The sequence below is a fragment of the Gorilla gorilla genome, chromosome 20, assembly GCF_029281585.2.
Source record: "Gorilla gorilla gorilla isolate KB3781 chromosome 20, NHGRI_mGorGor1-v2.1_pri, whole genome shotgun sequence".
NCBI classification, from domain to species: Eukaryota; Metazoa; Chordata; class Mammalia; order Primates; family Hominidae; genus Gorilla; species Gorilla gorilla.
Genome location: NC_073244.2, coordinates 70564002 through 70588747, shown reverse-complemented (window position 1 = coordinate 70588747; position 24746 = coordinate 70564002). Strand labels below are relative to the sequence as shown.

The 24746-nt window shown below is 52.2% G+C and overlaps 1 protein-coding gene across 5 annotated transcripts; it reads right to left on the bottom strand.

The window, feature by feature from the left end:
- Positions 1-18119: 18119 nt before the first annotated feature.
- ZNF446 (zinc finger protein 446) lies at positions 18120-23319 on the bottom strand. Of its 5 annotated transcripts, none has more exons than XM_019016364.4 (7): positions 23180-23319; positions 21791-22172; positions 21525-21714; positions 21170-21264; positions 19623-19707; positions 19331-19420; positions 18120-19174 (listed from the first exon to the last, which is right to left on the bottom strand). In XM_019016364.4, exons 2-7 carry the CDS (start codon positions 22130-22132, stop codon positions 18624-18626), a joined length of 1353 nt encoding a protein of 450 aa, XP_018871909.3. In that variant the 5' UTR covers positions 22133-22172; positions 23180-23319; the 3' UTR covers positions 18120-18623. The 5 variants fall into 5 exon arrangements, with proteins under 5 accessions (XP_018871909.3, XP_055226847.1, XP_063557814.1 ...); XM_055370872.2 differs by having other exon boundaries at positions 18120-19057; XM_063701744.1 differs by having other exon boundaries at positions 18120-19057; positions 22872-23235.
- Between the last annotated feature and the right edge of the window lie 1427 nt (positions 23320-24746).

Here is a 24746-nt window from a genome sequence, read left to right as displayed (position 1 = left end):
CATTTGCAAGGATTAAAAAATAATATTTGATTAGCTGGGTGTGGTGGTATGCACCTGTAATCCCAGCTACTCAGGAGGCTGAAGCAGGAGAATCGCTTGAACTTGGGAGGTGGAGGTTGCAGTGAGCCAAGATTGCACCACTGCACTCCACTTTAGGTAACAGAGCCGAGAGTCTGTCTCAAAATAATAATAATAATTTTTGAGGCTGGGTGCAGTGGCTGACGCCTGTAATCCCAGCACTTTGGGAAGCCGAGGTGAGTGGATCATGAGGTCAGGAGTTTGAGACCAGCCTGGCCAACATAGTGAAACCCCATCTCTACTAAAGATACAAAAAATTAGCCAGGTGTGGTGCTGCATGCCTGTAATCCCAGCTACTCAGGAGGCTGAGGCAGCAGAATCACTTGAACTCAGAAGGTAAAAGTTGCAGTGAGCCGAGATGGCGCCATTGCACTGCAGCCTGGGTGACAGGGCGAGACTCCGTCTCAAAAAAAATAAATAGGCGGCGCGGTGGCTCAGGCCTGAAATCCCAGCACTTTGGGAGGCCAAGGTGGGTGGATCATGAGGTCAAGAGATCGAGACCATCCTGGCCAACATGGTGAAACCCCGTCTCTACTAAAAATACAAAAAATTAGCTGGGTGTGGTGGCGGATGCCTGTAGTCCCAGCTACTCGGGAGGCTGAGGCAGGAGAATCTCTTGAGCTCGGGAGGCAGAGGCTGCAGTGAGCTGAGATTGCACCACTACACTCCAGCCTGGCGACAGAGCGAGACTCCGTCTCAAAAAATAAAATAAAAATAAATAAATAAATTTAAATAATAATATAATTTTTGGCTGGGTGCAGTGGCTCATGCTTGTAATCCTAGCACTTTGGGAGGCCAGGGTGGGAGGACCACTTCACCCTAGGAGGTCAAGATCAGCCTGGGCAACATAGTGAGACCACGTCTCTAGAAAAAAAATTAAAAGTAAAAAAATTAGCCAGGAGTGGTATTGTGCACCTTTAGTCCTAGCTACGGGGCAGGCTGAGGCAGGAGGATGGCTTAAGCCCAGGAGTTTGAGGTAACAGTGAGCTATCATTGTGCTGCTGCACTCCATCCAGCCTGGGCAACAGAGGTAGGACCCCGTCTCTAAAATAAATAAAAATTTTAAAACTTTTTCTTATTCCCCCACTAGACTACAGATCTATGAAGTGTTTTTTATTCAATATATCACACACGTTATTCCTTTTCTCTTTTACTTTCTAAACAATTTTATTTTAAAAAAACCTGCAGTACAGTATTAAAAAGCAATACATTCAGCAGGAGTGACAACCAACAGAAACAAAGGGAGGAGGGTACGGAATACCAGGGACCCTACCTCAACTGATCCCCAGGGCTGGAGGCCAGGGGCAGACCGGGAAGGAGCACGGGTGGTGGGGAAGGGAGAAAAGGGCACCCACCAAAATGAACAGGCAGAACAAAACATTATATAGGAAATGTCTAGTTGAACTCAAGGATCTTGGGGAGACGGAAAAGCACCTTTTTTTTTTTTTTCCAAAAATATCCTGGGCTGTCAGGGAGGGTTGGCCTCCTGGGGCGAAATGAGCAGGCAGAGCCCTACCCTACACTCTGCTATTGTGGAGGGGATGTGCTGGGGGCTGGTGACACACATTTTATTCTTCTTCTTTTTTTTTGAGATGGAGTCTCACTCTTGTTGCCTAGGCTGGAGTGCAGTGGCGCGATCTCGGCTCACTGCAACCTCCACCTCCCGGAACCAAGTGATTCTCCTGCCTCAGCCTCCTGAGTAGCTGGGATTACAGGCACACACCACCACACCTGACTAATTTTTGTATTTTTAGTAGAGACGGGGTTTCACCATCTTGGCCAGGCTGGTCTTGAACTCTTGACCTCGTGATCCACCCACGTCGGCCTCCCAAAGTGCTGGGGTTACAGGTGTGAGCCACTGCGCCCTTTTTTTTTTTTTTTTTTTGAGATGGAGTCTCACTCTGTCACCCAGGCTGGAGTACAGTTGCACAATCTGGGCTCACTGCAACCTCTGCCTCCCAGGTTCAAGTGATGCTCCTGTCTCAGCCTCCTGAGTAGGTGGGATTACAGGCTTGTGCCATCAGGCCCAGCTAATTTTTGTATTTTTTTGGTAGAGATGGGGTTTCACTATGTTGGCCAGGCTGGTCTCGAACTCCTGACCTCAGGTGATCTGCCCACCTTGGCCTCCCAACGTGCTGAGATGACAGGCGTGAGCCACCACGCCCAGCCTATTCTTAATTTCATTCTATAAGTCTTTCTGTTTCTCCTGTCCCAAGCTGCTGTAATTAGCATAGGCTTGTAATATATATATATATATATATATATTTTTTTTTTTTTTTTTTTTTTTTTTTGCAAAGGAGTCTCTCTCTGTTGTCCAAGCTGGAGTGCAGTGGCTTGATCTCGGTTCACCACAACCTCTGCCTCCCAAGTTGAAGCGATTCCCCCACCTCAGCCTCCTGAGTAGCTGGGATTATAGGTGTATGCTGCCACTCCTGGCTAATTTTTGTATTTTTAGTAGAGATGGAGTTTCACCATGTTGGCCGGGCTGGTCTCGAACCCCTGACCTCAGGTGATCCACCTGCCTCGGCCTCCCAAAGTGCTGGGATTACAGGTGTGAGCCACTGCACCTGGCGGAATTCCTACTCTTTTATTTGAAAACCTTCTTAGCTAGTCATGTGTCAGAACTCTTTCCCATTTATGTCTTTTCCCCCCAAAATTGCTGGTTAGGTATAGAAGTAAAAGGTGGTGGAGGGCACCGTGCTTTCTTTATATTCTTATGGGTGGCTGCTAGTGTGGGGACTGGTTTTTGTTTTTTTTTTTTTTTTTTTTTGAGATAGGGTCTCGCTCTGTCACCCAGGCTGGAGTGCAGTGGCACCATCATCGCTCACTGCACCCTTGACCTCCTAGGCTCAAGTGATCCCCCCCAGTAGCTGGGGCTGCAGGCATGCACCATCATGCCTTGCTAATTTAAAAAAACATATTTTCTTTTGTAGAGTTGGGATCTTACTGTGTTACCCAGGCTGGTCTCGAACTCCTGGGCTTAAGCGATCGTCTTGCTTCAGCTTCCCAAAGTGCTGGGATTATAGGAGTGATTCACTGTCCTAGGAAGGATTGTTTCTTTCTTTCTTTCCTTTTTTTTTTTTTTTGAGATGGAGTCTCGCTCTGTCTCCCAGGCTGGAGTGCAGTGGCGCAATCTCGGCTCACTGCAAGCTCCGCCTCCCAGGTTCAAGCCATTCTCCTGCCTCAGCCTCCTGAGTAGCTGGGACTACAGGCGCCCGCCACCACGCCCGGCTAATTTTTTTTTTTTTGTATTTTTTAGTACAGACGGGGTTTCACCGTGTTACCCAGGATGGTCTCGATCTCTTGACCTCGTGATCCACCCCCCCCTTAGCCTCCCAGAGTGCTGGGATTACAGGCGTGAGCCACTGTGCCAGGCCCCAGGAAGGATTCTTGAAGTATTGGTGGATGCCCTCATGGGAGGACCAGTGAATCTCACGAAAAGCAGCCTTTGTTGTCCAAGTGAATAAATAATGCCTTTCACGTAAGCATGTGAGAAATACAGGCAGATGCTGTAGCAATGGCTCAGATGGTGACGTTTCTTACAGACTTTACCAAGTCCACGGTTTCTTCTCATCCTGCCTTTTCCTGGATGCCCGTGTTACGTTCCCTGCTCCCACCCCTAATGACAGATGACTTCTCCCACCGACTTTCCGTATCCGACATTATGCTCTCGGGTTTGATAGTTCAAGATGACTTTTTCTCTATGAATGAACAAGTCAATGATGATTAACAGTGGTGGTAATGAGAGGTACCTCTTCACACAGATCCCCCTCTGCCTTGCTAGGACTTGCCTTACCCTGGTGAGGGTGCTCTGAAAAGGCATGGACGTGGCTGCTGGTCCTGCCTCTGGACCCACGGTGACTAGGGTCTCTCTGTTTTCTGACATGTCCAGGAAGGGCTGGGCAGAGCCTCATGGGTTAGAGGTGTGGATCACGTCTCTGCTGTCCATGCTGGGAGTGAGTCATTGACAAGAGGGCCATGGAGAGGGCCTTTTCGGAAGAGCAGTTGGAAGGAACCTTCTGGAAGGGTGGCATGGTGATCGTAGCCTGAGAGGCTGGATATGAGGAAATAGCAGGTGTGGCAGGAGGGGGGTTCTCAGGGCCCATCTGGTGCTGGGGGGTAGGACTGACAGACCAGGTCCAGACAGGCCAGCAGGAAGTCAAGACTGAAGAGAGGGTTCCAGAGACCTGGGGAGGGGTCAAAAAGTGAGATAAGTGGGGCACCCATAGAAGGAGAGATGGTCTTGGAGCTCACAAGCAGCGGCGGGCACCAATGTCTGTGCAGTCATGTTCAGACACTGTTGGTGTTGCCGAGACCACGGAAAACACAAGCCCTGTGTGAAAGTGAACTGACCCCCACACCATGCCCAGTGCCCTTTGGCATCTGCTGTAGTAGGAGGAGGCTGCAGCCTGTGCAAACCCCAGGAAGGGGCTCGATTCTTGCAGACGGCACCAACTACAGAGGAATGGAGCTGGTGATGGACACTGGTAGGCAGGACTTCTCAAGTGTGGTTCCAGGTGATAAATGGGGCTGTGTGGATGAACATCTATTAATGTAGACATTATCTGTTTTAAGGTGACTTGAAATACTGTTTATTTTATTATTGCATGATGTGGAAATTTACTTTAAAATAAATGTATGGGGCCGGGAGTGGTGGCTCACGCCTGTAATCCCAACACTTTGTTAAGGTGAGGCAGACAGATCCCTTGAGGCCAGGAGTTTGAGACCAGCCCGGCCAACAGGGCAAAACCCCATCTCTACTAAAAATACAAAAATTAGCCGGGCGTGGTGGTCTGTGCTTGTAATCCCAGCTACTTGGGAGTCTGAGGCAGGAGAATTGCTTGAACCTGGGAGGTGGAAGTTGCGCTGAGCCAAGATCATGCCACTGCACTCCAGCCTGGGCGACACAGCAAGACTCTGTCTCAAAAAAAATAAAAATAGGCCGGGTGCGGTGGCTCAAGCCTGTAATCCCAGCACTTTGGGAGGCCGAGGTGGGTGGATCATGAGGTCAGGAGATCGAGACCATCCTGGCTAACATGGTGAAACCCTGTCTCTACTAAAAATACAAAAAATTAGCCGGGCATGGTGGCGGGCGCCTGTAGTCCCAGCTACTCGGGAGGCTGAGGCAGGAGAATGGTGTGAACCCAGGAGGCAGAGCTTGCAGTGAGCTGAGATCGTGCCACTGCACTCCAGGCTGGGTGACAGAGTGAGACTCTGTCTCAAAAAAAAATATGAATTCATTGAAAGAGAAGGATGTCAAAGTGAAGCAGATGGCTTGAGGAGGAGGGAGTGGGCTCAGCGCTCTAGGTGTGTTTGGCCCCTGTCCTTGTGCGTGAGACCTGGTCTTTCCTGGGGTTTATCTCCACATCTGTCAAGGGGTTGGTTGTGATCCTGTTGTGGGAGAGTGGTGAGGAGTCAGGGAGGGGAGAAACTAGTGTTCACAGCAGGCCTGGCATGTGAGCAGTGCTCTAGTGGCATGGCTCTGGTGTCATTTGGCTGCCTGCAGTGGTGACATGGTGGAGACAGAGGTTTGGGATTGCTGGCCCAGGCAAGGGTGTAAAGCTGGAATCCCTCATTTCTGAGGCCCCACCTCGAGGCTAGCTATGAAAACGGTCTGTGACGCTTTGGACTTCTGTCTCCTCAGTGGCTCCTGCTCCTGGGCTGAGGTCCAGGGCTCCATGCTCTGCCTATCCCATCTCCTCTGGTGCTGCCCTTGGGCCACCTCACTTATTCTGCTGTCTTTGCCTTGTATCCGTCCTGTCCCCTACTACCAAAACTACCCCATATCCCAAGTTCTAGTTCAGGGTCCCCTTGCTTGCTGCATCCTCACTCCCTGCCCGTCGTCCCTCCCCACATGGTTTCTGCAGCTTTTTTTTTTTTGAGACGGAGTCTTGCTCTGTCACCCAGGCTGGAGTGCAGTGGCGCGATCTCGGCTCACTGCAAGCTCCGCCTCCCGGGTTCACGCCATTCTCCTACCTCAGCCTCCCGAGTAGCTGGGACCACAGGCGCCCGCCACCACGCCCGGCTAATTTTTTGTATTTTTAGTAGAGACGGGGTTTCACCGTGTTAGCCAGGATGGTCTTGATCTCTTGACCTTGTGATCCACCAGCCTCAGCCTCCCGAAGTGCTGGGATTACAGGTGTGAGCCACCGCGCCCGGCTCCGGTTTCTGCAGCTTTTTATGCTACAATCATCCTGTCAAGTGAGGCCTTCCATCCCTCCATTCTCCTTTCTCCTTTGTGTTGGTGAAGCAGTGTGTATGAGTCACCTCATGTTCCTGGTGGTGCAAGAGGATGGTGGCTGAAAACAATACATGTTTATTGTCTCACAGTTCCGGAGGTCAGAAGTCAAATGTGGGTCTCACTGGGTTAAAATCAAAATGTTGGCAGGGCTGGTTTGTCCTGGGGGCTCTATGGGAGAATCTGTTTCCTCCTTTTTCAGCGTTCAGAGGCTCCATTCTTTGGTCCCTTCTGCCATTTCAAAGCACAGCACTCCAATCGCTGCTGCCTCCTCTTCTGTCTAAGTTCCCTCCCTTGCTCTAGTTATGGATTTGTTTTTGGATTTAGGGCCCACACAGGTGTGATGGGCCAGGATGAACTCATTTTGAGATCCTTAAGTTAATTACATATGTAAAGACCTCTTAACTCTCACCATAAGTGAAAAGAACCTCCAGCTTGGCCAAATGCTGGGATTTCATTTGCATTGAGTGCCATTGCTGGGGGTCTGCTCTCTAGTCAAATAATAGGACTGCTTCCAACGCACTGAGATGCTGGAAACTAGACATTTGCTGGTTCAAATCCCATGCCCCAGACCCCTCAATGTCCTCTCTCCCAGAGCTGGGCAGAAAGCCAGTTGAGTTGTGTGCTTAACAGAATAACGACCCCAGATATGTCCATGTCCTAATCCCTGGAACCTGTGGATATGTTAGAGTACATGGCAAAGAAGAATTAAGGCTGCTAATCAGCTGGCTCTTAGATGGGGACGCTGCCTCGATGGATCCAACATAATCACTACGGGCCTTATAAGTGGAAGAGGGAGGCAGAGGAGGAAGAACCAGAGAGATGACAGCACGAGAAAGGACCTGGCCTGGCATTGCTGGCTTTTTTTTTTTTTTTTTTTTTTTGAGACAAGGTCTCACCCAGGCTAAAGTACAGTGGTGTGATCATAGCTCACTGAAGCTTGACCTTCTGGGCTCAAGTGATCCTCCCACCTCAGCCTCCTGAGTAGCTGGGGCTGCAGGCATGTGTCATAATACCTGGCTAATATTGTAATATTCTTGTAGAGTCAGGATCTCACCATGTTGCCCAGGCTGGTCTTGAACTCATGGCTTCAAGCAATTCTCCTGCCTTGGCCTCCCAAAGTGCTGAGATTACAGGTGTGAGCCACCGCACCTGGCCTGCTGCTGGCTTTGAGGGTAGTAGAGCAAGCATGCTTCTTGGCCTTTAGGCTAAGATCAAGTAGAAGACCATGAGCCAATGGTTGCGGACAGCCTCTAGAAGCTGGGAAAGTCGAAACAGATTCTTCCCTAGAGCCTCCAGAAGGCATGTAGCCTTGCTGTCATCTTTATTTTAGCCCCGTGAGATCCACTTTGGACTTCTGACCTCTAGAACTGTAAGATAAATGTATGTTGTTTTAAGCCACTATGTTTGTGGTAATTTGTTACAGCAGCCAGAGGAAACTCATACAGACTGTGCGTCCTGGTCCTGGGTTTGGAGTCTGATATAGAGAGGGTTGCTTGATTCAACATTGCACTGATGTAGGGGGCCACCACACATGAGGTTGAGCACAGTGGAGGCCCTGTATGCCTCCTGCCTTCTGTGTCTCCCCACCGTGGCCTGTCTGTGGTCCCTTGGTTTCCTGGGCTGGGCGGAGGAAGTGGGAAAAAGGTGTGGAAGTAGTTGGCCACTGGGAGACCCAACCGAGTTTCTCCTCACATGCTCTGTCTTCACACTTCATTCACGGATGTTTCAGGTTCTGAACCTGCCCAGGTCTTCCTGTCGGGATCCCCCTTAGTAGCATTCAGGGGGACAAGCAAGAAGGGGCAAATGGAATCAGGCTTGAATGATTAGTGGCTTCTGCTTTGGATGAGTGTCTCTGCCTTCAGCCTGGTCTGTTTCATGACCCTCAGTAGGGTTTTGGTTTCTCCACTTAGTGTTTTCATATTTAGTTCTAGGCATTTCTCTTTTTTTGAGACAGAGTCTTGCTCTGTTGCCCAGGATGGAGTGCAGTGGCATGATCTCAGCTCACTGCAACCTCCACCTCCCGGGTTCAAGCGATTCTTCTGCCTCAGCCTCCTGAGTAGCTGGGATTGCAGGCGTCCACCACTACGCCTGGCTAATTTTTTTATTTTTAGTAGAGATGGGGTTTCACCATGTTGGCCAGGATGGTCTCAATCTCCTGACCTCGTGATCCGCCCGCCTCGACCTCCCAAAGTGCTGGGATTACAGGCGTGAGCCACCGCGCTTGGCCTAATTTTTGTATTTTTTTTTTTCCAAGATGGAGTCTTGCTCTGTCACCCAGGCTAGGGTGCAGTGACACGATCTCGGCTCACTGCAACTTCCACCTCCCGGGTTCAAGCAGTTCTCCTGCCTCAGCCTCCCAAGTAGCTGGGATTACAGGCACGTGCCACCATGCCCGGCTAATTTTTGTATTTTTAGCGGAAATGGGTTTTTGCCCTGTTGGCCAGGCTGGTCTCAAATTACAGATCTTGGGTTATCCAACCACCTCGGGTGATCCGACCGCCTCGGCCTTTCAAAGTGCTGGGATTACAGGTGTGAGCCACTGTGCCCGCCAAGAGCTCCATGCTTTAAAAGGGATCATGTAGCTAGATCAGCTCCCCCACACCCCCAGATAATCATATAGTCTATTTTAAGGTCAACTATGGGGCCAGGTATGGTGGCTCATGCCTATAATCTGAGAGCTTTGGAAGGCTGAGGCAGGAGGATGACTTGAGGCCAGAAATTTGAGACCATCCTGGACAGCACAGCAAGACTCTGTCTCAAAAAAAAAAAAAAAAAAAAAGGCGAGGCATGGTGGCACGTGCCTGTAGTCCTACCTACTGGGGAGGCTGAAGTGGGAGGATCACTTGAGCCCAGGAGTTCTAGGTTGCAGGGAGCTATGACTCTACCACTTTGCCCCAGCCTGGGTGACAGAGTGAGACTGTCTCAAGAAAACAAAACTACGGCTGGTGCGGTGGCTCATGCCTGTAATCCCAGCACTTTGAGAGGCCAAGGCCAGGAGTTCAAGACCAGCCTGGCCAACATGGTGAAACCCCACCTCTGCTAAAAATACAAAAATTAGCCAGGCGTGGTGGCGTGGGCCTGTACTCCAGCTTCTTGGGAGGCTGAGGCACAAGAATTGCTTGAACCTGGGAGGCGGAGGTTGCAGTCAGCCGAGATCGCGCCACCACACTCCAGTTTGAGTGACAGCAAGACTGTCAAAAAGAAAAAAGGGCAACCATGCCATGTGACACAATCATATCACAGGAGCGGTAGTGTAACTGCCCAGTGGGTTCACCTTTCCTGCTGCCTGGACACTGCTGATTTCTCAAGACGGGGGAATTACAGTAGAGAAAGGGTAATTCACGCAGAGCCAGCTGTGCGGGAGACAAGGGTTTTGTTACCACTCAGATCAGTCTCCCTGAGCATTCAGGGAGCAGAGTTTTTAAGGACAACTTGGTGGGTTGGGGGAAGCCAGTGAGCCAGGAGTGCTGATTGGTCAGGGATGAAATCATACATAGTCGAAGCTGTCGTCTTGCGCGGAGTCAGTTCCTGGGGGCCACAAGATCAGATGAGCCATTTTATGGATCTGGGTGGTGCCAGCTGATCCATCAAGTTCAGGGTCTACAAAATATCCCAAGTACTGATCCTAGGAGCAGTTCAGGGAGGGTCAGAATCTTCTAGCCTCCAGCTGCGTGACTCCTAAACCACAGTTTCTAATCTTGGGGCTAATGTTAGTCCTACAAAGGCCATCTGGTCCCCAGGCAAGAAGGAGGGCTGCTTTGGGAAAGGGCTGTTATCCTCTTTGTTTTAAACTATAAACCATAAGGTTATGAACTATAAGTTTCTCTCAAACTTACTTCAGCCTACGCCCAAGAATGAACTAGGGCAGCTTAGAGGTTAGAAGCAAGATGGAATCGATTTAGTCAGATCCCTTTCACTGTCTTAGTCATAATTTTGCAAAGGCAGTTTCAGTAGCTCATCATATGCACAGGTCCTGGGATTCACTTCCTCACCAATACCTGCTATTGGCACTTTTTTTTTTTTTTTTTTGTTTTCTTTTTTGACAGAGTCTTGCTCTGTCACCCAGGCTGGAGTGCAGTGACGCGATCTTGGCTCACTGCAAGCTCCGCTTCCTGGGTTCACGCCATTCTCCTGCCTCAGCCTCCCAAGTAGCTGGGACTACAGGTGCCTGCTACCAAGCTCGGCTAATTTTTTGTATTTTTAGTAGAGACGGGGTTTCACCATGTTAGCCAGGATGGTCTCGATCTCCAGACCTCGTGATCCACCTGCCTCGGCCTCCCAAAGTGCTGGGATTACAGGTGTGAGCCACCGCACCCAGCCTTTTTTTTTTTTTTTTTAATCATAGTCATGTTTATGCCTTTTTTTTTAATTGGCAGGGTTTTTAACTTGCTATTTTGAAGGCTGAGAAATCCATCACGTTATATTGATGTGTATCTTGTTTGTTGACAATGCTACGAATACCAGCCAGTGCTTTGAACAGGGTGTGTGGCCAGGAGCAAGGCAGGTGAAGCCCTGCCCTCACAGTGCTGGTGCTATGAACAGGGTGTGTGGCCATAAGCAAGGCAGGTGAAGCCCTGCCCTCACAGTGCCATGAACAGGGTGTGTGGCCACGAGCAAGACAGGTGAAGTCCTGCCCTGACAGTGCCATGAACAGGGTGTGTGGCCAGGAGCAAGGCAGGTGAAGCCCTGCCCTCACAGTGCCATGAACAGGGTGTGTGGGCACAAGCAAGGCAGGTGAAGTCCTGCCCTCACAGTGCTATGAACAGGGTGTGTGGCCATAAGCAAGGCAGGTGAAGCCCTGCCCTCACAGTGCCATGAACAGGGTGTGTGGCCACGAGCAAGACAGGTGAAGTCCTGCCCTGACAGTGCCATGAACAGGGTGTGTGGCCAGGAGCAAGGCAGGTGAAGCCCTGCCCTCACAGTGCTGGTGCTATGAACAGGGTGTGTGGCCATAAGCAAGGCAGGTGAAGCCCTGTCCTCACAGTGCTATGAACAGGGTGTATGGCCACGAGCAAGGCAGGTGAAGCCCTGCCCTCACCGTGCTGGGGTTTCTCTGATTACTGCTAGGCATGTAATGCTAAGCATATTTTCTTTCTGGTCTATCGGCCTAGTTTCTTCTGATGTGTATTCCTGCCTTATGGCCTTTCTCCATGTTTCTATCATATTTTAGTCCTATTCATATTTATTTGTAGTTAATTTGTTTTTTGAGATGGAGTCTTGCTCTGTTGCCCAGCCTGGAGTACAGTGGCGTGATCTAGGCTCACTGCAACCTCCACCTCCTGGGTTGAAGAGATTCTCCTGTCTCAGCCACCTGAGTAGCTGGGATTACAGGCATGTGCCACCACATCTGGCTAATTTTTATATTTTTAGTAGAGACGGGGTTTTTCCATGTTGGCCAGGCTGGTCTTGAACTCCTGACCTCAAGTGATCCCCCTGCCTCGGCCTCCCAAAGTGCTGGGATTACAGGCGTGAGCCACCGCACCTGGACTTATTTGGAGTTTAAAAATACCTTCTGGGTTTGTCGAGGGTTTTTTTGGTTTGTTTTCCTCCAATATTTTGCTTATTTTTTATTTATGTTTACAGTCTCTTTTCAGAGATTTAAGTTCGATTTATTAAACTTGCCAGTTGTTTCTTTAGTCGTGAGGCAGAGATGGACAGATTGCTCGAGACTAGGAGTTCTGGGTTGCAGTGACCTATGGTGTCACCACTGCACTGCAGCCTGGGCAACAAATGAGACCCTGTCTCAACAAAACAAAGCAAAACAAAACAGGGGCAACTATGCCATATGACATCATCAAATCACAGGAGTGATAACTCATCAAATTCACAGGTCCTGTTCTGTGCTGCCTAACCAATACTTGTTATTGGCAGGGTTTTAGGGGTCTGTATACTTTTTGTGTTATTATTTAAGAAATCATTTTCGGCCGGGTGCAGTGGCTCCCGCCTGTAATCCCAGCACTTTGGGAGGCCGAGGTGGACAGATCACAAGGTCAGGAGACCGAGACCATCCTGGCTAACACGGTGAAACCCCGTCTCTACTAAAATACAAAAATTAGCCGGGTGTGGCGGCGGGCACCTGTAGTCCCAGCTACTCGGGAGGCTGAGGCAGGAGAATGGCGTGAACCCAGGAGGCGGAGCTTGCAGTGAGCCAAGATCGCACCACTGCACTCTAGCCCGGGCGACAGAGTGAGACTCCGTCTCAAAAAAATAAAAAGAAGAAATCATTTTCAACTCTTGAGGTCATAAAATTTTTACTTTCAGCCTGGGCAACATGGCGAGACCTCATCTCTCCCCCCACCAAAAAAAAAAAAAAAAAAAAAGAAAAGCTGGGCGCGGTGGCTCACGCCTATAATCCCAGCACTTTGGGGAGGCCGAGGTGGGCAGATCACCTGAGGTCAGGAGTTTGAGACCAGCCTGGCCAACATGGTGAAACCCTGTCTCTACTAAAAATACAAAAATTAGCCGGGTGCGGTGGCAGGCGCCTGTAATCCCAGCTACTCGGGAGGCTGAGGCAGGAGAATCGCTTGAACCCAGGAGGCGGAGGTTGCAGTGAGCCGAGATTACCCCATTGCACTCCAGCTTGGGGAATAAGAGCGAGACTTCGTCTCAAAAAACAAACAGACAAACAAAAACCGAAAGTTAGCTGAGTGTGGGCCAGGAATGGTGGGTCATGCCTGCAATCCCAGCACTTTGGGAGGCCGAGGTGGATCACGAGGTCAGGAGATTGAGACCATCCTGGCTAACATGGTGAAACCCCATCTACTAAAAATACAAAAAGTAGCCAGGCGTGGTGGCACGTGCCTGTAGTCTCAGCTATCGGGAGGCTGACACAGGAGAATCACTTGAACCCATGAGTCGGAGGTTGCAGTGAGCCGAGATCGCACCAGGGCATTCCAGCCTGGGCGACAGAGTAAGACTCCGTCTCAAAAAAAGAAAAAAAAAAAAGAAAGTTAGCTGAGTGTGGTGGCATGTGCCTGTGGTCCCAGCTACTCAGGAGGCTGAGGTGAGAGGATTGCTTGTGCCCAGGAGGTCAAGGCTGCAGTGAGCCATGTTCACACTACACTTCACCCCGGGTGACAGAGCGAGACTCTGTCTCAAAACAAAAACAAAACAAAGTTTTACATTTTCCTGATATTTAAAAATAAATATCAGGCTGGGTGTGGTGGCTCAGGCTGTAATCCCAGCAATTTGAGAAGTAGAGAAGGGAGGATTGCTTGAGGCTAGGAGTTTGACACTAGACTGAGCAACATATTGAGACCCTGTCTCTACCAAAAAAAAATTTAATAAATCATTAAAAATATCCTAGTATTTAATCTGGAATTTAATTTTGAGTGTGTGTAAAGTGGAAATCCGTTTTCTTTTGTATGGCGGAGTTCAGTTTTCTCCAATATTCAGTGAACATCCACCCTGTCTTCACTGATTGGTTGAGTCATTACCTGTATATCAAGTTCCAAAAGGCCTGTTCCTAGATTGACCTAGTTGTCCACTCCTGTGCCAATACCACAATATTTTTTTTTTTTTTGAGATGGAGTCTCACTCTGTCAGCCAGGCTGGAGTGCAGTGGCACGATCTCAGCTCACTGCGATCTCTGCCTCCCGGGTTCACGTGATTCTCTTGTCTCAGCCTCCGAGTAGCTGGGATTACAGGCGTGTGCCACTATACCCGGCTAAATTTTTTGTTTTTTGTATTTTTAGTAGAGACGGGGTTTCACCATGTTGGCCAGGCTAGTCTTGAACTCCAACCTCAGGTGATCCACCCACCTCAGCCTCCCAAAGTGCTGGGATTATACACATGAGCCACCGTGCCCAGCCACCACACTATTTTAATATTATATAACTTAACAGTGTTTTTATTTACAATATGACAATTCTTCCCTACTTGTCATTTTTTCCAAATTGTCTTAGCAATTCTTGGACTTTTCCACATGCATTTTAGAATCTTTTTGTTGGATCATATAAAATGTGCTTCTTTTTATTTTTCTGAGACAGGGTCTCACTCTGTTGCTCCGGCTGGCACGATCATGGCTCACTGCAGCCTCTGCCTCCCAAGGCTCAGGCAATCCTCCTGCCTCAGCCTCCCGAGTAGTTGGGACGACAGGCATGCACCACCACACCTGGCTAATTTTTGTATTTTTACTAGAGATGGAGTTTCACCATGTTGCCCAAGCTGGTCTTGAATTCCTGGGCTCAAGCAATCTCCCTGCCTTGGCTTCCCAAAGTGCTGGAATTACAGGAGTGAACCACTGCACCTGGCTGAAATGTGGTATATTTTATTTGCATTTCATTTACTTTATAGATTAACTTGGGGAAAATTGGCTGATTGGTTTTTAAAATTTTTTAAAAAAATTTTTATCGAAAAAAAGTAGAGACATGGTTTTGCTATGTTGCCCAGGCTGGTCTTGAACTCTTGGGCTCAAGCAGTCCGCCTGCCTTTGCCTCCCAAAGTGCTGGGATTACAGGTGTGAGCCACCACATGGGGGAAGGGGCCATGAGCTACAGAACAATTTCCCCCCTAGTGTTTACAGAAGGAATGCAGCCCTGCCAACACTTTTTTTTTTTTTTTTTTTTGAGATGGAGTCTCGCCCTGTTGCCCAGGCTGGAGTGCAGTCGTGAGATCTTGGCTCACTGTAGCCTCAACCTCCTGGACTCAAGTGATCCTCCTGCCTCAGCCTCCCAAGTAGCTGGGACTACAGGTGTGCACCACCACACCCAGCTAAAAAAATTTTTTTTAATTGTGTGGTTTTTTTTTTTTTTTGTAGAGATGGGGTCTCACTCTGTTGCCCAGGCTGGTCTCAAAGTCTTGGCCTCAAGTGATCCTCCTGCCTCAGCCTCTCAAAGTGCTGGGATTACAGGAGTGAACCACTGTGCCCAGCCATTGCCAACACTTTAGTATTAGCTTGGTGAGATGGTGTCTAACTTCCGGTCTCCAGAATTGTACAATAAGTTTTTGCTGTTTTAAGGCAAAAATAAATCTCATGTTCCCTGTAACTCACCAATCCCATTTTGAGAAATTTACCCTACAGAAATAGCCACAGTAGTATCCAAGTGTTTACTCAAGAGAATTAATCACAGCACTGGGTACTGCAGGGTGAGGAGGGAACAAGAAATTATTTGGTCTTGGTAGAAATGATGGTGCCAGCCAGAAAATAGAAGATTCATCCAGGCATGAAAAAAAAAGTTAACTGCTCGCTCACTTCTATAGCACATACACTAAAATTGGAATGATTAGAATGGCCCCTGTGCAAGGGTAAACACAAATTTGTGAAGCATTCCATATGGTGGGGTCATCCCTCTCCTATTTTGAATATTTGCAGGTATTTCATCCATCATCCCTCTCTCTGACCTACCCTTCCGTCTCCCATTTCCGTATTTTTTTTTTCCAGACAGGGTCTCATCCTGTTGCCCAGGCTGGAGTGCAATGGTGTTATCAGAGCTCGCTGCAGCCTTAACCTCCTGGGCTCAAGTGATTCTCCCACCTCAGTCTCCCTGGGACTACAGGTATGCGCCACTATGCCTGGCTAATTAGTATTATTATTATTTTTGAGACAGGGTCTCGCTCTGTCACCCAGGCTGCAGTGCAGTGGCGCCGTCTTGGCTCACTGCAGCTCTGCCTCCCAGGTTCAAGTGATTCTTGTTCCTCAGCCTCCCAAGTAACTGGGACTACAGGTGCATGTCACCATACCTGGCTAATTTTTGTATTTTTTTTAGTACAGTTGAGGTTTCACCATGTTGGCCAGGCTGGTGTCAAACTCCAAGTGGTCCACCTGCCTTGGTCTTCCAAAGTGCTGGGAATATAGGCATGAGCCACCACGCCCAGCCTACTATTATTTTTAATTTTTTTTTTTTTTTTTTTTTGGAGACAGGGTCTCACTATGTTGCCCAGATTGGTCTTGAACTCCTGGTCTCCCAAAGTGAAACAACATAAGTTGCCTTACAAGAAACTTTACATTCAACCACTTCTGTATGTAAACTTCTGGAGTAAGCATTGCCATGAGACAGTTGAATTAGGCACCATTTTCATGATCTTCTTTGCCATCTTGTGTATTTCAAATTTTTCTAAGTGAGCATAAATTGCTTCTAAATGTGAAAAAGTTTATTCAAAAACTGCCCTCACCCCCTGCAGCTTTTCTTGCATGATCTGGCCCTTTCACAGCCTTCTGTACCCTGACTCTCCCTTCTGGGCTGGGGCCTAGCTGGAGCCCCTGGGTCCTGCTCTGTCTTCTTCCTCTTTGTCCCCAGCACAGCTCTCGCTTCCTGCTTGCTCACAGATCACCCACCCCCAGCTCCATCTCCAAACTTGCCCTGCTTCCGGAGCCCTGCACATGGGAGCAACGGGTTAGAAGGTCCTCAGAAAAGGGGATGGGGAAGATGGGCCTTTGAGGAGAGCCTCCCTCTCCCAGCTTCAGGCTGCAGCAGGGTTCCTGCCCCGTCCCAGGGAGCCCCTCCTGGGGTAACCACAGTCGCAGCTACCCTCAACATCCACCTGCAACTTGTGCACATGCTGCACATACCAGCAGCTGGCGAGGGCTCCTTCCGAGAGGGCACCCATTTCCTGAAACCATCCCCTGTGAAAATGCCCCTTCTTTTCAGAGTAGGAAGGAGAAGAGTGCTGAATCAAGGCCCCCAAGGATTCCCCATTCCAATCCCCAGAAGCTGTGAACATCTCAATTGGCAAAAGGGACTCTGCGGTGTGACTAAGTGTGCAGGTAGGGGACAAGATACGATGAGGGTCCTTAAGAGAAGGAGGCCAAAGGATCGACTGGTGTCAGAGAGCTGGCAGCCTAAGGAAGACGTGACCAACCATGGCTGGCTTTGAAGACGGAGGAATGGACCAAGAAAAAAAGGGGGGAACGTGGGCTGACTCTAGAAGCTGGAAAAGGCAACAAAATGGATGATTCTCTCCTAGAGCCTTCAAGAGGAACCAGTCCTGTTAAAACCTTGATTTTGGCCGGGCACAGTGGCTCACGCCTGTAATCCCAGCACTTTGGGAGGCCGAGGCGGGTGGATCACGAGGTCAGGAGATCAAGACCGTCCTGGCTAACACGGTGAAACCCCGTCTCTACTAAAAATGCAAAAAAATTAGCCGGGTGTGGTGGCGGGCGCCTGTAGTCCCAGCTACTCAGGAGGTTGAGGCAGGAGAATGGCGTGAACCCGGGAGGCAGAGCTTGCAGTGAGCCGAGATGGTGCCACCGCACTGCAGCCTGGGCGACAGAGCGAGACTCCATCTCAGACAAAACAAAAGAAAACAGAACCTTGATTTTAGCCCAGTGGAACCCAGGTCAGAGTTCTGACCTTCAGAGCCATAAGAGAATAAATCTGTTGTTTCAAGCTGCCAAGTTTGTTAAAGCAGCAACAGGAAACTAATACAGTGCATTGGCAAGTCCCCAGTGACTGCCCAGAGATCCGGTGCTTCCCAGGGAGCTGACCTTTTGCCTTCCTGCTGCATGACCAGCTAACTATGGAGGGTGCGGCCTGACCTAGAAGTACCCATGGCCTTGGCAACCCCTGCTTGCAGCCCCTCTTCTCAGAGGTCCCCCTTGTCCAGCCGTACTTGGAAAGGAAATCCCCTTTGTATCTCTCAAGCCGGGACTGATGAGTTCCAAGGCCAGTGAGGCTGGTGAGTGATGTGGGTGGCAAGGAGCAAGGGAGGCTGGGGACCTGGGACCTGGGTTCTGTGGCAACAGAGGTTTGGCCGCTCTGGGCTCAACTGCCCTGTGCTGCAGCTACTGGGCAGAGAGAGCAAACTGCCTATTTCCCGACCAGCAGAAGCCAGAAATCAGGATTCTTATTCAGAAACTCCGTATTATGAAAGCGGAATTTATGTTAAAATTCTAACACACACATGGAGCAGGAGAAACGGAAGCCAACTGTGCTTTCCTGGGTCTTCTGCTGCTCTCCACACTGAGACCTCAGGCCCAGCCTCTGCACAGACGAGTGGGAAGGCACAGTTTTTGAACACCCACCTGAGGCAAGGAGGTCCCAGAAGAGGGAGTGTTGTCAGCCCAGGCCATGTCATGGGGAGGGAGGGAGCCTGGTGCTTGGCAGTCACCCCACAGGCACTGGTCAGCCATAGAAGGGAACCCAGACCTCCCTCTAGGAGGCAGGGGCAAGAAGAGAGGGAGCAGCTCCTTTTCCTTGCACCCAGGTCTTTTGGGGGAGACCAGACCAGGGGCAGGGAACTGGCCTGGGACCCCTTGTTCACTCTGGCATCCCCTGCTGCCTCCAGAGTCTTCTGCTGGTGCCCCAGAGGCTGTATCCAGGCCCCGAGAACACCGAGGCCCCGAGGGACTGTGCTGTCTGGCTGCTCATGGAGCCTCCGGCCGGTGGCCCTTGCGGTGGATGACCAGCTGCGACTTCCAGTCGAAGGCGCGGCCACAGTCACTGCAGAAGTGACGCCGCTGGCCTGTGTGGCTCTTGCGGTGGATGACCAGCTGCGACTTCCAGCTGAAGCTGCACCCGCACTCCTCACACGGGTAGCTCCGGGGGCCTGTGAGTGAACGTCGGGGGTGGTGCGGAAAGGCCAGCTCCCCTTGTGGTGGCTTCTCTGTGCTTTCCCCGGTGGCTAGCCCCGGGGACTGCACACCTGGCCCACTCGTGTGTGTCCGGTGGTGGATGACGAACACTGACTTCCAGTCGAAGCCGCGGCCACACTGCTCGCACGTGTAGGGCTTCCTGGGGGTGGCAGCCGGCTCCAGTCTCGTCTCTGCAGGTGTGGGCTGAGTGGGCACTGGCGGTGTCCCTGGGCGCACAGTGGGGGCAGGAGTGGCAGCCCCAGACAAGCCCTCCCAGGCTGCCGGCCCTGGGCCCTGGGGCGGCTGGGCCTCTGGGCAGCCGGGTGGACCCTCACTCTCATTTCCTGGGGGCAGGGGCAAACCAGGTGAGTCCCGGCACTCAGCACCCCCTCCCTCAGGCTTGTGGCTGTGGCACAAGCTCCCGTCCCCCCATGAGTGGGTGGCTCAGGTCCCACCGATACAGGAGGGGTGATTCAGGCTGGATGGTGTGGGGCACTCACCCGAGCCTAGGCTTCTGCAGACGCCTGTCCCCGTGAGCAGCATCCCCAGCTCTGACTGGGCCTGTGCCTCTGGCTGGTGGGGCGGTAACCCTGCCCGGGTGGGGGGCACAGTTAGGCGTGGGGTTTGCATGAAGGAGGGGTGGGGTCGGTTCTGGTAGGTGACAGGGTGTTCCTCTGGAAGGTGGGAGAGCTGGGTAGGGCTGGTAGCACAGAGGCCCTGCCCAGCTAGGCCTGCTGCAGGGTGGGTGCAGGCCCCAGGGAGAGGGGCGGGGTGGGGCTGGCTGGTCCTCACCCAGGGAGACCACTGTGCCGTACTTCTCCAGCATCACATCCCAGTACAGTTCCTTCTGTGACCGGTCCAGCAGCCCCCACTCCTCCTGCGGATGTGGCCCATCACTGTAGGCATCTTTCCACCCCTTCCCTGCCCTGTCTGGTTCACATTCTTACCTATTACCTGGAAGAGTCAGCAGGTTACCTACGCCTCATCTGCCCCTCCTGCTGAGAATGATCTCAAGGTGTGTGTTTGTTAAGTGCAGGGGTTCTCCTTCAGATCACCTGACCAGTGCTGCTGCCAGCACTCATCCCCTTCTACTACACCATGCTGCTTAGAGGGCAGGTTTGGCAGCATCACAGGGACCTGAGTGACTTTATCGAGGAATGAACTCCCTGATTGGGGGTCAGCCCTCCTTGCTGCCTGAGTCCCATCATCTGGGGCTTTGCTGGGTTGGGAAAAATAATCCTGAGGGACAAGCTGTGGCAAGTCCAGGGGCAGGAAGGCGGCAGCTGAGGAGCCACAGATAGAGATGGTGCTGGCTGGAGGTGAGGACACTGGAAAGTGCAGCCTACCCACCCTGCCTCACTTTCTGACTGTGCCATGGGGCTGTGGAGGGAGCCTGGAAGGACTTCTTAGCCTCGAAACACATCTCAACCAGCAATATTGCTGCTGAAGCTCCCCAGTGGAGTTGTTAGAAGCAGAGGAGCCAGGAGAGGAAAAGACCTCTCTACCCACACTTGGGAACCAAGCGATCCAGGTAGAAGAGGCCTCAAGCTGAGCTTCCAGGCCTAACAGGTGGCCTCTGAGGAAACCCCTGGGAGAGAAGGGACTTCGGGCATTTCCCAGGGAGAGTGTCTCCATCTGGTCTCAGGTGTGGGGGGGAGTCCTGCCACAGCTGGTCATCTCCCCTCCCCGGCTACACACACAAGTTCAAATCCCCAGGTCTGGCTCAGGACCTCTGGGAGCAGCAAACCTCCCAGCTGACTTCTCTGGAGGTGAGGAAGCCAAGCCCACTAGTTCCAGCCACTCTAAACTGGGTTTCCATGGCTTGAGGCCCAAATTCTTTTTTTTTTTTTGTTTTTGACACACAATTTTGCTCTTGTTGACCAGGCTGGAGCGCAGTGGCACAATCTCGGCTCACTGCAACCTCTGCCTCCTGGGTTCAAGCAATTGTCCTGCCTCACCCTCCCTAGTAGCTGGGATTACAGGCGCCTGCCACCACTTCTGGCTAATTTTTGTATCTTTAGTAGATACAGGGTTTCACCACATTGGTAAGGCTGGTCTCGAGCTCCTGACCTCAGGTGATCCACTCACCTCAGCCTCCCAAAGTGCTGGGATTACAGGTGTAAGCCACCATGTCCAGCCCCAAATCCTTTTCAATAATAGATCACCAGTCTGTCCCTCTACCCCAGGCCCTGCGGAGGGGTACAGCTTTTACAGACTCCACTTCTGGGAAGCAAAGAGCCACTAGTCAAGGAGCCTGGAAAACCACCAGGCAGAGGGCAGCCATGGGGACAGTGCCTTCCCACACCTGGGGCCTACACTTCCCACTTGGGGCTGCTCACCTGAATCCTGGGTGGGTGGAAGGATGTGGAGGCTGGTTCTTGGTGTCCATGGTGCCCCTCAGGGGACTGCACTGCAAGTGGAGGGCTGGAGGGTGCTGAAAAGCGGGGCAGATGGAAGGGTGGTGTCAGGGGCTGCCCACATGAGCCATGGCAGATGAGGAGCTCCTCTGCTGTGTGACATGGCACGTAGCCAGCCCTTGGCTCCTGCCTCCCAGGTCCCCATCCCAGACAGGGACATCCACATTCACTTCAGGAGTCCCAGCCTTGACACACCTCTCCTGGGACTCCCACCCTAGCCAGGAATGTCCACACTTCCTCCAGGAGTCCCTCATCTCTGGTGGGACCCCAACCTCACCCACTTCCTGTCCATCGACATTGGGCTCCTCCTTCACACTGCAGCTGAGCTGGACAGACCCCTCTATTCTGTTGTCCTGGGGACCCTCCCCAGGGGACTCCACTGTCCCTGAGGGGTGGGGGCTCCCAAGTGGTTCCTCTGTCTTCTGGGCTGCAGGGAGCACCTCCCGCTTCAGGACATGGGCTGTGATCTGAGGAGAAGAGGTAGGTCACAATGGCTCTAGCCAGGGTCTATCCCTCCAAGAAGCTGATGCCAGCCACACTCACCCAGCCCAACAGTTGCCCAGGGTCATGCTGCAGTCCTTCGACTAGGGCAGCGGCCTCCTCAGGACTGCCTGGCCGCTGACCGCGCACCCAGGCCTGGATCTCGGGAGGCAGTGTGCCCAGGAACTGCTCCAGCACCAGCATCTCCAGCATCTGCTCCTTGGAGTGTGCCTCAGGCTGCAGCCACTGGCAACACAGCTCACGCAGCCGGGCCAGGGCTTCTCGGGGACCTGCCACCTCCTGGTAGCAGAACCCTCGGAAGCGGAGGCGGGCAGTCTCAGGCTCCTCAAGGGTGGTCTCTGGGTCCATGACGGGCAGGCATGGGGGACCCAGAGGGGATGGCATTCTTGCTCAAGGGGGTGGTCTTGGAATCGTCAAGATGGGCCTACAGAAAAGGAAGGGTCGGAATGTCAGCCAAGAGAATCTGGCCAGGGGAAGGCAGACACCAGGCTCAGCCCAGGGGGCTGAGACCAGGACCAAGTGTACTCTGAGGCCAGAGGAGGTAAGGCCAAGAAAGCTTCGTGGAAGGAGGAGGGTCACAGGACCTAAACAATGATGGCAAATGAGAGCAGGAGGAAGCCTCGGGGACAAATGCTTGGACGCAAGGTGTCCAGGGAGCTTCCTGGAAATTGCAAACAGTTGGGTCCAACAGGGGACTGCTGGGAGATGACGCTAAAGAGGTGGAGAAGGACAGTCATCACAGAGTTCCAGCGCCAGGCTGAGGAGCCACAGTGTCCAGCCGAGGTGCGAGGAGAGTGGACCAGGGTGGGCGGGTTCCGAGGTTGGAGGAGTCAGCGGGTAGAAGGTGGGGCCAGGCTGTAATGTACGGGGACGAGTCGCTCTCCACAATCTCGGGGAGGTTGACTGGGTGGGACCTCCTTTAGGACTGGCTCTGGGGAGGGGGCACGTGGACATCGTGCTCGCTGACCACAGCGAACCGTGGACGACTCACACTGCCGGGGCCCGTGCATGTAAAAACGAAAAGCAAAGGCCAAGAAAAACGGGGCCAAAGCTCCACGTTGCGCGGAGTCGAGGGATGGCCACAGCATCCCGGCCCTGAGGGTCTGCAGTGAAAGACGCCCACCTGGACGGGCCTGAGAGACCAGGCCTGACACCCGGCCTATCCGAGGGATGCTCGAACTTCGGGATCTGTCCCCAAAAGGGGAAGGCAAGAGGGAGGCGTTCCAAGAGGACGTGCCGGGCCCGGCCCCCCGGAACGGCGTTGAGGGTAGGAAAGGCCTGAGCGAAGGCTGAGGCGACGCGCGCGGCCTGTCGGGAAGTGGGCGGGCCCTCCAGGGCGCCGACAGCAGGAGCCGTTCAGGCCCCAGAGGGCGGCCCCAAGCCCTCCCACGGGGTTGAAAGGCTGCGCCCACTCTGGCAGCCTGCGCTCACCTCAACACGGAGCGGTTGCTTGGAGGCCGCTTCCCGGATGTGGCGCCGCACAACGCGGGGCGCCTCAGCCGGGTGTTGCCCCGGCGACGCCGCGCTGACCAATCTCTCGCCTGCACCGAAGGTACCGCCCACGCCCTTTGAACTACATTTCCCATGAGCATCAGCAAGACAGGCGCGACCGTGACCCGCGGACCCGCATTTGCAGCAGCCTCTGACGCCTGAGGCGCTCTGTTCCTCTAGGAGGTACGGCAGAGTCCCAGAGTTATATGGGCTCCCTCCGCTCTGAGAGCTGCTCTTCCCAGGTTATAAACCTGCGCGTCTGTACAGTGGGCCGGTTCCTATTGGCAGGTGAGGGGAGGGGGTTTTGCCCAATCAGAGGTGGTGCTTGCTTGGCCCCGCCGCCCCCACGCCATTCCCCGGGCCGGCCTCCAGCTGTTCCCGTGGCAACGTTCAGGAGCGTTGCCTCGACTTCCGAAGAGGCTGGAAGTGGCGGCCCAGTGGTTTCCTGGGTCGAGTAGTTCGCTGGGACTCGCTGCCAAGTGGTCCCGGGAGAGGCGGTGGTGTAGAAGACCACCTGAGCCTGGGCTTTCTCCCGCCAGGAGGGTGCGAGGGCCTTCTTTGACCTCTGTTAAGCGCCCTAAGGAGGTACCGACGGTTGTGACCGCAGTCTCTGACGTCTTCAGATGTCAGTCCTACAAAGTCGGGGGTGGAGGTTTCCCTCCAGGCTGATGGGACGTGCTCAACCATTTATTTACCTTTGAATTTGGGGAGCAGAACTAGCCAGGGTGACACTAGTTTCTCCCAATAAGCAGTGTTACAGTTTTCTAAATCTGTGGGGTCAGTTTTGCTTCCACACTTAAAGTGTGCCGAGCCATTACTTAGTCAGTCCTAAATTACACCGCCTGTTTTGGCTTCTTTGGATACCTGGGAATCCCTGCTGCCTGCTCTAGATGAAGAGCAGTGGTCTTAATCACCGATTGGAAGCACCGAGCATGTGCGTGGATGAGACTTGTCAACTCGGAGCTTTCCAGAGGCCTCCTCAGGTTGTTTTTGGGGATGAGGTGCTTAGGCCTTTTCTCTGGGACTATGCAGAGGAGTCCCAGAAAAAAAAAAAAAAACTTTTACCCTCCACCATGTGGGGAGAGCATTGGGGCGTTAAGGGCTTCTTCAGTAGTTGTTCCCCAGGCAGCTTTGTTATAGGTCTCCCGTCTCTGGGCTGCTGGTTCTCAGCCTTCTGCGGTTCTGGAGTCAGCCTGGTGGGAATTCTCTCCTCTTCGCCAAGTCGCCACGTAGTATTTTGCCTTCCCTAACTTAGTGACAGCTCTCACCCACTTCTAGCTTAGGAATGCCATTGCTCCTGACTCCTCTGTCACCATCCTCATACTTGTGGGTTTATGTGTTTTAAATACTCCCCTCTGTGGTTTCAGTGGATTTCTGAGCTCAGTGAGATGCATGTGTTCAGTCTGACCTTTTGACATAGAAGCCCAGGGATACTTTTACAGTCACTACCTATTCAAAATTAAGAGCAGAGGGGGAGGTTGGAGGGAGGTCAGCTGAGGGGCCAAGA

What these genes read in the sequence shown, in the direction of transcription:
- ZNF446 (XM_019016364.4), bottom strand. Translation starts at nt 22,132, where the DNA reads ATGCCATCCCCTCTGGGTCCCCCATGCCTGCCCGTCATGGACCCAGAG. An exon ending in CTGGGCAACTGTTGGGCTGG is followed by an intron (nt 21,715 to 21,790) that starts GTGAGTGTGGCT and finishes TCTTCTCCTCAG; the next exon opens with ATCACAGCCCATGTCCTGAA. An exon ending in TCCACCCACCCAGGATTCAG is followed by an intron (nt 19,708 to 21,169) that starts GTGAGCAGCCCC and finishes CCACATCCGCAG; the next exon opens with GAGGAGTGGGGGCTGCTGGA.